This window comes from Podarcis muralis, chromosome 10 (genome assembly GCF_964188315.1).
Source record: "Podarcis muralis chromosome 10, rPodMur119.hap1.1, whole genome shotgun sequence".
NCBI lineage: Eukaryota > Metazoa > Chordata > Lepidosauria > Squamata > Lacertidae > Podarcis > Podarcis muralis.
In genome coordinates, this window is record NC_135664.1 from 74,687,312 (window position 1) to 74,698,967 (window position 11,656).

Below are 11,656 nucleotides of genomic sequence, written 5' to 3' on the forward strand. Positions count from 1 at the left end.
CTCAAATCGGAGGCGTAACACTCAAAATGGAGAATTTTTCTGAAAACAGTTCGCAAACCGGAACATTTACTTCCGGGTTTGCAGTGTTTCAGTTCCAAGTTGTTTGAGTACCAAGGCGTTTGAGAACCAAGGTGCCACTGTAGTGCCAGTTCCGCCAACTGAAGCTTTCAAGGTGGACTTGACAATGTAGATTCAGATAGGGAGCCGTGTTGGTCTGACGCAGTCAAAATAAATTAAAAAATTGTCCAGTAGCACTTTAGAGACCAACTAAGTTTGTTCTGGGTATAAGCTTTGGTCTGCAAGCTTTCTATCCCATGCTTTTTCCTGTAGGACTAACTGCAGTCATTAACAGTCGTCAACAGCTTTACCATACCCATTGAGTCAATCACCCATCTCCTACCCTCCACCCCACCCCACCCTCCCACTATATATAAGGGTCTGGCGACTTCTGTTCCAGTGTATCTGAAGAAGTGTGCATGCACACGAAAAGCTTATACCCAGAACATACTTAGTTGGTCTCTAAGGTTCTACTGGACAATTTTTTTCTATTTATTTTGACAGCGTAGGCGATGCATCCATTTTTAAAATATTAAAAGCACTTGTCAAGGTGGAGAGCAGCCTCCCTTCAAAGCCTCGCTGTTCTTTCTCCAGAGCTGGCAGAAACCAAAGTCCCAGGGATTGTGGAATTGTAGAATTGGGAAGCAGCCAGACGGGGCATCTAGCCCAGCTGCCGGCAATGCCAGAATCCCAGCTCACGAATGCCTGAGCATAGCTGTCAACTTTCAGATTTGAAAACACAGTGGTACCTCGGGTTAAGTACTTAATTCGTTCCGGAGGTCCGTTCTTAACCTGAAACACCACTTTAGGTAATGGGGCCTCCTGCTGCCGCCGCACCTTCGGAGAACAATTTCTGTTCTCATCCTGAAGCAAAGTTCTTAACTTGAAGCACTATTTCTGGGTTAGCGGAGTCTGTAACCTGAAGCATATGTAACCTGAGGTACCACTGTAAGGGATCAACAGCCTCAAAAATAAGGGATCAGCAGCCTCACCTGTCCCGGGGACAGTCTACGGGATATCTAACACTCCGGGATAGCAGCAGGAAGCAGTGGGAAATAGCGCTGGAATAAGGGAATTTCCCGCAAACAAGGGAAGGTTGACAGCTATGTGCCTGAGACCTGGCCATCGAACTGCCAGGCATTCTTGAGCTGGGATTCCTGCATCTCATGGGGGGGGGGTGATGACCTCTTAGGGTTCCTTCCACCTCCACAAAACTATGATTCAGGGCTGGACCTGTTTATGGCCAGGCAGAAGAGTGACCCTTGTCCCCCTCTCTTTTTTCCAGTCTCTGTTTGAGCGGCAGGGGATGGCGGCCCACACTGGTCCAGAGAAACCCCACATTTCCCTGCGCAAAGGAATTCCGCGGACAAAATCTGTAGGTAGGTGTGATGTTTCTACATGACCCCAGACCACGACCCCAGGCTTCTCCCTTGGGTGCCAGGACCGTTGCGCCACAGCTTCCAGGGGCGCAGAGACTCCTCTCTGGCATTCACAAAACAAATGAAATATCGTGGAAACCCCTGAAATGAGAAGTAACCGACTAGAAATATTATCTTATAGAATTAAACTAAATAACAAAAATCAAAAAGTTTAAGGAAAAAATTAGAAAAACCTAGAATTGAGCCAAGCCTTAACGGGATGCTGGCTACAAACCTTGTTTCACTGAACTAGTCCGTTTCCTCAGAAGGAAATAGAGAAATCATAAACCTTAAATGACCAAATTCTGAAGTATTATAATCCTAGCTCGACCTAGGTGAAGCAAAGCGCAGTAATAAAGGAATGAGGACTCAAAGGTACAGTTTCTAAAACTGAGTTTACAAAAAAGGTTTGGAAACCTAAATGGCAAGTTTTAGACGCAGCCCAACTTGAAGAAAGCCAAGCAGTAGTAATAAGGAGTTGAGGACTCGGCTGTGAAAACTCTAGTATTGCCTTTACAAAAAGGTTTAAAAGACCTAAATAGCACAAATCCAAAGAAAGGAATACAAGATAAGCTGTTTTAGATTTTAAACAAACTCAAGAACAGGGCTGAAACGCTCCCATGGTAGATGTTACTGCTGATGTTAAAGATTACTAGTCGATTACTTCTCATTTCAGGGATTTTCACAGTATTTCATTTGTTTTGTGTAATTTCTCGGTTCCATGACTGTCATTTTTTCTACTGACTCCTCTCTGGCACTCGGCTGCCCTGCCTCTCATCTTCTCTTTTAAAAACCAGTATCTTTTTTCCACCTGGGTCTGAGGAAAGATAGGAATATCAGCTATTAGGGAGGCCTTCTCTATCTCCCCAGCTTTGCCTCCTTGTCTTTAAAGAACCGCTGGTCCTTTTAAAATGCCAGAAAAGAAACCGTGGTTCATGCACCTGCCAAAGCGCTGCCTCTGCGCACTCTTATCTCAGAGGAGGAGCTGCCCCTTGGAATGTGTATCTCATGTTTGTCATCTGTGCTCACCAAACACCCAACCCTTGGATTCCAGCAACAGCAGGGTGGACAGACGAATACTTTGGCATCTTGGTGGTTTTTTAACGGAGTTGTCCACTCAAAAATCTGCAGGTGCAGAAGGGCTGTGTGGCTCAGTGGTGGAGCGCATGGTTTGCATGCAAAATGCCACAGGTTTGATCTTTGGCAGGTGGGGCAGGGACAGGCCCCTGTCTAAAACCCCAGAGAGCTGCTGCCAACCCGTGCGGACAGAGCTGGGCTAGATGGGCCAATGGGTTGACTCAGTACAGGGCAGCTTCTCTAGGGTGCTTTTGTGTTTGGGTCCCAGAGGGCAGCTTGCAGCCCCTTTGTTCCCCTCTGGTCTTTGGGGCTCAGTGCAGTGCAGCCAACGTCCAGCTCTATGATTCTGTGGTTCTACGATTTGCTGTCGTGACGGTTCTACGTTTTGCCGTCGTCAAAAATGTCTCCCTTGCCGTTGCTGTGCGTTAGACCTGTGGGGCCGCAATACGATAAGGGGGACAGAGATACTGTCAGTCAAGGTAGACATAGCTGATCCAGAAGACCAAAGGCCTGACCTGGTCTGAGGCAGCTTGTGTCCCGTCGTCTCCCGTTGCCGCTGCCTCCACACTCATTGGTCCATGTGGGAATTTGGCTCTGCTGGTGCTTTTGCACCTCTCCACCCTCCCTGCCGGGATGTGGGTGGCGCTGTGGGTTAAACCACAGAGCCTAGGACTTGCTGATCAGAAGGTCGGCAGTTCGAATCCCCACAACAGGGTGAGCTCCCGTTGCTCGGTCCCTGCTCCTGCCAACCTAGAAGTTCGAAAGCACCTCAAAGTGCAAGTAGATAAATAGGTACCACTCTGGCGGGAAGGTAAACGGTGTTTCCGTGCGCTGCTCTGGTTCCCCAGAAGCGGCTTAGACATGACCCGGAAACTGTACGCCGGCTCCCTCGGCCAGTAAAGCAAGATGAGTGCTGCAACCCCAGAGTCGGCCATGGCTGGACCGGTCAGGAGTCCCTTTACCTTTACCTTTACCTTTACTCTCCCTGCCTCGTGGACATACAATGAAACTGAATGTTGCAGGATTCAAGACAGGCAAAAGAAAGTCCTTTTTTAAAAATAATGCTTTTTATTGGTTTTTCCTTTAATACAGACAAACAAAATGCAGTGAAATTTAACAGTCATTTGCCCACTTTCTTCCCCCACACTCTGCCGAACGTTGACTTCCTTCCCTCGCTCCAACAGGTTTTCTTACTTCAGTTACTTTTCCACAGTTCCTTGTTGTATCCAATCCTATCTACCTCGTAAGATTTATTTCATTCCTGCCAGAGTCTTCAGATTTCTACAGTTATTACTTATATATTTTATAAATTTACTCCAATCTCTTTGGAATTTTGTTTCCTCCTGATTTGGGATCCCACAGGTCAGTTTTGCTAGTTCCGCATAGTCAACAAAAAGTCCTTCTTCAGGCAGTGCAGAGTGAAATTGTGGCAGGAGGCAGTGATGGCTCCCAACTTGGACTGGACATGGAGACATCCATGGCTACTAGATGTGAGGGCTCAGCTCTGCCTCCACAGTTGGAGGGAGCAATGCACCTGAATACTCCTTGCTGGAAACCACAGGAGGGGAGTCAGCTCTTGAGCTGCTCAGCCTCTGTGAGAGCAGGATATTGGAGGGGATGAGCCATTGGCCTGACACATCAAGCTCTTCCTGTGATCTTATTCTGCCTCGTCCTACCTTCTCCTCCTCCCAGGAAGCAGCTGTGACTCATTGACAGGGAGGCCTGATGGGGCACCTCTGCCCTCCCATGCCATCCACTGCTGACCAGAACCACTACAAGCAGCCCATAAACATGGCAGATGGTGCCCTGTGGGGTTAGGATGCAGGGAGAGCTCAAGGGACAATCTGGCCCATCTATGATGTGGCTGAGATGTTTGTACCTTGGAGACTATAGGGACGCGGGTGGCACTGTGGTCTAAACCACTGAGCCTCTTGGGCTTGCCGATCAGAAGTTCAGCGGTTTGAATCCCCGTGACTGAGTGAGCTCCCGTTGCTCTATCCCAGCTCCTGCCAACCTAGCAGTTCGAAAGCACACCAATGCAAGTAGATAAATAGGTAGCACGGTGACAGGAAGGTAAACAGTGTTTCCAGGCACTCGTCACAGTGTCCTGTTGTGCCAGAAGCAGTTTAGTCCTGCCGGCCACATGACCAGGAAAGCTGTCTGTGGACAAACACTGGCTCCCTTGGCCTGAAAGCGAGATGAGTGCCGCAACCCCATAGTCGCCTTTGACTGGACTTAACCGTCCAGGGGTCCTTTACCTTTACCTTCTTTCTTTTTTTACCTTGGAGACCTCAGCAGGTGGAAGAACCTTTTGAGGGAGGTTCATCCTCCTGACAAGGAGCCAGCTGGGAGCCAAGCCACTCGCCATCCTTCTGGTGCAATAAGAGACTTGGCATCTGGTAGCTGCTCTGTGTGACTGTCGAGGCAAATCTTTTCCTGGCTTTTGTAGCGGAGAGCTCCATGCTTTGGTCTGTGGCCTGATGGAGCATATGCGCGGCAAGGGTGTCCCTGCCCAGTCAGTCCTTTGGAAGCCAGGTTGGATTCACTGGCCACAAAACCAGCCCTGCTCACTCACACGGCTCAGAAGCCTTTGTCTTAGCAGAAATGAAATGGTCTCTTCGGAATGCCTTGGGCAGGAGGGAAACAGTGCCAGCTTAAAGGACCTCTGGCCTTATAACCAGAGTTCAAATGAGAGGTCATTTTGGGTGTGCAATTGGAGTGCAATTACAAGAACATAGGGAGAGTCTTGCTGGATCCAGGTTGGTGGCCTCCTGTGGGAGGGAGTTCCACAGTTTAACTAAGTGCTGCATGAAAGGGGAAAAAATTCTGTTCTGAATCTTCCTACAATCCGTTTCAAAATATATAGAAGAAGCTGGTTTGCCCTGAGTTCACTGTGCTGCAGAATTGAAGCTATCGCTGATTCGAACTGCAAACATTGCATAGGAAGTGTATGAGCAGCCCTGCCTACAGCTGGCAGGAAAAGAGAACAAACGGATGACTCCCAGATGGATGTGAAATATTTCAAGAGTTCTGGAGGAATGCTGGGGTGCTCTCTTTCCACAGCCCCAAATAATTCAATGCCCTGTAAAGAGAAGCAATCTGTGTAGTCCTGCCAAATCAATTCAGTGACCTGCTGGATCAGCTTTCACCAACCTGTGCCCTCCAGATGTTTCAGGCTCCAGATGTCCCATCAGCTCGCACAGCAAGCCTGGGATTTGTAAGATGGCTGCACTTGTAGGCCACAGCCGAGAGTCCCAAGAGCCAGAGTTTCTGGCAGCGGCTGATGGGAGCTGTGTCCAGCAACATCTGGATGGGACCAGGTTAATCATAGACTCACTGTAGAGTTGGAAAGGATCTCCAGGGGTCATCTCCCTGTATGCTCCATGGAGGACCTTAAGGTCCATAAATAGCAACACCCTAGAGGTCTCTAAGGAAGTCAGATTAGCCTCAACCAGAGCCAGGGCCTTTTCAACACTGGCCCCGGCCTGGTGTAACACTCTGTCTCATGAGACCAGGGCCCTGCAGGATCTGATTTCTTTCCGCAGGGCCTGCAAGACAGAGTTGTTCCGCCTGGCCTTCGGCTTGGAATCAACTTGATCCCCTTCCCCTCTTCCTTTTTCCTTTCTCCTTCTGTGATGGAACTCCTATTTGGGGACTTCCCTGGCTTTTTTCTGGCCTGTGTAGGACCAGTCTGGATAGTTAGCCTTGTTGAAGACTTGACGTTTTCATCCCCCCAAAAGTTTTTGATTGGAGGCTCCATTGAAATGAGGCTGTATTTTAATGTTTTAATGTTGTATTTTAATCTTGTTTTTAAGTTGTATTTCAACCAATTTGTTTTTATATCGGGTGCTAGCCGCCCTGAGCCCAGTCTTGACTGGGGAGGGCGGGGTATAAATATAATATATTATTATTATTATTATTATTATTATTATTATTATTATTAAGCCCAGTGCCTTGCAATGCAGGAATCTCAGCTAAAGCATCCCTGACAGTCCAACCTCTGCTTAGAAACCTCCAAGGAAGGAGAGCCCACAACCTCCCGAATAGCTCTTACTTTCAGAAAATTAACATACCCAGCTCCTTCAACCGTTCCTCATCAGGCTTAGTTTCCACACCCTCAATCATCTTCGTTGCCCTCTTCTGCACACCTTCCAGCTTGTCAACATCCTTCACAAATTGTTTTGTGCAGAACTGGACACAGTATTCCAGGCATGCTCTGATCAAGGCAGAATAGAGCGGGGCTATGACTTCCCTTGATCTGAGCACTACACTTCTCTTGATGCAGCCTAGAATAGCATACTGCTGGTCGCCTCTCCCTCGTCTTGATCATCCTTGAAGTTAAGGGCCTTGAGAAGCAAATGCCCATCAGATAGATAAGGAACCCCAAATGGTATTTGGTGGCATTCAGGAGACCCGAAGAATTCTCTGCTCAATCCCCATCACGGCCACAATGCTGCTCCCATTGAGAAAGTGAGGAAGGGCGACCTCATGGTGCGAGACATTTCTGGGCACCTGGAAATGTTCTGGAGGCGCTGATGAATAAATGGCTGTGAGTCACAGCCCAGCATCCTCCCGAACTGTTCCTCCTCGGCGTGACGCTGAGGCACACGAATGGGGAAGCAGAGATCCAAGATTGGCTTTCCATAGTGGAACCCTTCCAGGTAGACCCAGAATTAGAATTTTAAAAGGCAATGATTGGCATTATTCTTTTTAAAGGAAGTGGATTCAGAGCAGGCTGCAGCAGGATCTGAGGAGGAGGGCAAAGGAGGAGGGCAGTCATCAAGCTCTGATATTTTTATGCCAGGCTGATGAGCCAAAAGCAAATTACCTGCATCTGAAGAAGGGAGCAGTTGCCACAATAGACGTTGACCTCTGTGGGGCCTGAAGGGGCTCTTCTGTGTTGGCTGTTGCAGACTGCTGTAGCTGCTCTTTTAGAATTAAGTCCTATTTCATATCCTAGAATTGCAGAGTTGGAGGGACCCGAGGGTCATCTAGTCCAACCCCCTGCAATACAGGGATTTCAGCTAAAGCATCCATGACAGACGTCCATTCAACCTCTGTCTGCTAAAAAACCTTCATGGAAGGACTTTCTTTTATCTATCCTCAATTTTCCAACCTTCTAGAGTTAGGAGAGATGGAGAAAAACTCTTCCGTATCCTCTTTCTCCATGCCATGCATGATTTCAGCAACTTCTATCATGTCCCTTCTTACTTGCCTTTGGGATTAGGCCATTGGCAGTTTTCTTTTCACTTCCTCGTATTCTTTTTGTTCTCTTCCTTTGGGCAAGTCTTCCGTGCTTTTTTTGAAGGAAGCCTTATTGCCTCTTAACAGCATCTTTGACTAAACTCATCAACCATTCCGTTGTCCCCCTAGCCCTCACAGTACCTGATCTACGCTCCGGTTGAGTCAAACCTTGGTTTGCGAATGCCTCCGTTATCTTACGTTTCGGCTCCCGAACGCCGGAAACCCGGAAGCAAATGCTCCGGTTTTCAAATGTTTTTCGGAACCTGAACATCTGATGCCTCGGTTGTTGAATGTTTCTGAAGTTGAACGGTCTTCCGGAATGGATTATATTTGACAACCGAGGTTTGACTGTATTGTGTTTTTGTAAACAACACCCAAGCTTTTGGGAGTGATTTAACCCTCTTGACTTTGCCTTTCAACTTCCCTTTTTACCAACCTCCTCGTTTTGGGGACATTTCCTCTTTTTGAACTGTTGAGAAGAGGATGTTGTGTTAGATGGACCACTGGCCTCATCCAGCAACCCGCCTGCCTCTTTTTGAGTTGGTTACCCAAGTGCTGTCCCTGGAAAAGAAACTAGTGAAGGGTTGTATAAAAGCATTGGTCACGGGCTCGTTCTGCCAAGTGAATCGTACCACAGGGCAAGAGAGTAGAACACATGGCCTCTTCCTCTCTGGCTCTGTGATTTCATGAGATCCCTGCGCATCCTCTGACCCACTTTGACTCAGCTCTGCTGGTATTAAAAAGGACTAATTGCCTCCGATTAGCACCCTGCTAGTCACTGGCGCGCTTTTAATGATATGTTGGACAACACAGAGAACAGCCCCGTCGTCAGGCATTGTGAGCCACCACGTCTTCCCTCCAGGGATTCCCAAAGAGTTAATTACGGACAATGGCAACAATCCGCCAGTGATTCACTTCGGAGCCGAGGGCTGGCATTCCCAGATACTCCGGGAATCTGGTTCGACAGAGTCGCAAAACACTTGGGGGGAAGAGGCACGATGGCAAGATTTGTGGAGCAGCAGAATCATAGAACGGTAGAGGGACCCCAGGGCTAATCTAGTCCAGCCCCTTGCTTCCAAACCTTCAAGGAAGGTTTCTGAGGGAGTCCGTTCCACAGTTGAAGAGCTCTCGCAGCTCGAAGGTTCTTCCAGGTGGCCTCTTTTTTCCAGGACACGTCCTCGTTTTCATGGGAATGTGAAATGAGAGTCCTCATAGCAATAGATACCGTATTTTTCATTCTATAAGACACACTTTTCCCCTCCTAAAAAGTAAGGGGAAATGTGTGTGTGTGTCTTATGGAGCGAATGCAGGCTGCGCGGTTATTCTGCCTGGACACTGAGGTCCAGTGCTGAGGGCCTTCTGGTGGTTCCCTCCCTGTGAGAAGTGGAGCTACAGGGAACCAGGCACAGGGCCTTCTTGGTGGTGGCGCCCGCCCTGTGGAACGCCCTCCCTTCAGATGTCAAGGAGATAAATAACTATATGACTTTTGGATGACATCTGAAGGCAGCCCTGTTTGGCAAAGTTTTTAATGTTTGATGTTTTATCGTGTTTTTAGTGTTCTGTTGGGAGCCACCCAGAGTGGCTGGGGAAACCCAGCCAGATGGGTGAGGTATAAATTCTTATTCTTATCCAGTGGGGTTGGCCTGTCTTGATCCCACAGAGCAAGCAAGTCGGGGTTTCCAAAGTTGCACAGAACTCCCTCCTCTTCAGCGCACACCCAAAAATTGTGCTGTTTCTTTTTTCAAAGGGAATGGAAGATTCTGGTTGAATCTAGACCAAAGTTTTTCATGTTTTAGTATGCTTTTATATTTGTTGGAAACAGCCCAGTGAGGCTGCAGTAACCCAGTGAGATGGGTAGGGGACAAGTATTATTATTATTATTATTATTATTATTATTATTATTATTATTATTATTTCAATAAGAGATTTCCAAATACTGCAGCCATTTTCTTTCCTTTTATTATTTATGCAAATCTGCATATACCACTAAGTCATAAACAACATCAAAGTGGTTTACAATAATACCTATATATAATGAAAATACATAAAAATTAAGAGGCCCATCAACGAGCTGGGAAGGTATTCTTAATTGCCTGATGGAATGAAGAAGTTTTCGGCAGACGTCTCAAAACTGAGGCAGAAGTTGCCTTCTCGGTTTCCCTTGGCAGAGCTCCCTAAAGACTGGGCCAATGACACTGAAGGCTCTATTTCATGTTTCTGTCAATGAGCCTCGCCAACTCAGGGGTCAACCAAGGACAGTCGTTGCCCTGGCAGTCCAGCCTCTCTCTCCAACCCATTCAAGTTAATGGCAGGATTGCTTTCTCAATTAACTTGCTTGCGGAGAAAGAATAGACTGCACCCCCCCCACACAAGAGACAGGTGAAGGTGGAAGCCCACCTGCCCTGCTAAGGAACCTTGGTGTGAAACAAAGTTCATGCTGCGATTCCTTTTCCTTGCCCTTTCTGGGGATTCAAACTCTTTATTCTCCCACCCCATGTAGGGCAGTGGAGAGATTTTCTCCACTGAATTGCATGGCAAGCGGGGCAGAGAAGAGTCTGCACACATACCCAAAAACAGCCACCAAGAAGGATATGCCCAGTCCTGCTCTCTTCTTCTTCTTCTTCTTCGGCGATCCATCGTAGCCGAGTAAGATTGACTTCCATAAACACGGTGTTAACAATGAGTCCGTAAGTGACTGTGGAGGCCAATTCTGGATCCACACGTCCTTCCACAGTGGGGACATTGGTTTCCAAGTTGATCCTGGTGAGGGTTTGCCAAGCGTGCCTTCCTCTTAGCATGTTTCCCCCTTGCGTCCTGCGTTTGAGTGCCTTCAAAGCCCATGACACCTTTGGGAAAGGCTGTTCTCCAACTGGAGCGCTCGCAGGCCAGTGTTTCCCAGTTGTCGGTGTTTATGCTACATTTTTTAAGATATGCCTTGAGGAAGTTCTTAAACCTCTTTTGTTGACCACCAGCATTGCGCTTTCCATTTTTAAGTTTGGAATAGAGTAGTTGTTTTGGAAGACGATAATCAGGCATCCACACAACATGACCAGTCCAACGAAGTTGATGTTGAAGAATCATTGCTTCAACACTAGTGATCTTTGCTTCTTCCACTACACTGGTATTAGTTCGCCCGTCTCCCAAAGCATAAAGAATAAAGAATAAGAAGACATAAGAAACATAAGAATAAAGTATTTATTGAAGTAAATCAAAGACATGGATACAATAAAAATAATAGAAGTGCCCCCCCCAAAAGCAGCGCATTATATCTAGAAGAGACTTAATATTAGGTTGGCAGAGTACTTAAGACGACTAGGAAAGCCAAATTTCACATTGTACTGTGGAGATGGAGTCCTGGGGCTGTGTTTGTTTTATAGAAGATAAACCCCCATCAAGCAGCATAAGATTTTTCAGGGCTCTCCAAGCCATTGGCAACACATAATTTGTGACATGTTTTCCCCGCCCAGCTAATGCTAAGCTCCGTGTATTCTTATACTGAAGCAAAAGCTGGGGCAACCGAGGATCTGGGCAGCTGCCAGGATCCATGTCAAGAACTCCAGAGAGCGGAAACTTTTCAATGGATCGCCCCAGAGATTTAGCAAACAAAACCGCAGTAAAGTTGCAATGGGATGTTTGAGCATTTTAGACTGGCAGCAAGTCCTTGCTTTAGGTGGATGGGACAGGGGACTGCAGGGGTATCGCACAGTTTGGCAAACAGCCTTACTGCAAAAGTTATGGCGCAGATTAAAAGTGTCAAGGGGACAAGAGAAATGTGACAATTTCCATGATGTCTGGCATGGTTTTATTGCATATACAAACAGGGGAGCACATGGCTGGAAAGTATCCCGAAGTAATGGGAC

At 47.3% G+C, this 11,656-nt stretch overlaps 1 protein-coding gene across 11 annotated transcripts in view; it reads left to right on the forward strand.

Moving 5' to 3' along the window:
• SHANK3 (SH3 and multiple ankyrin repeat domains 3) overlaps positions 1–11,656 on the forward strand; it is a 431,788-nt gene that overhangs the window by 386,514 nt on the left and 33,618 nt on the right. For all 11 annotated transcript variants that reach the window (XR_013394458.1, XR_013394460.1, XR_013394459.1 and 8 more), the window contains one exon: positions 1,343–1,436. Coding sequence is in view for 8 of the 11 variants with exons in the window: in XM_077935409.1 (XP_077791535.1) it covers positions 1,343–1,436 (94 nt within the window). In the remaining 3 variants the exon portion in view is untranslated. The remainder of the gene's footprint in view (positions 1–1,342; positions 1,437–11,656) is intronic.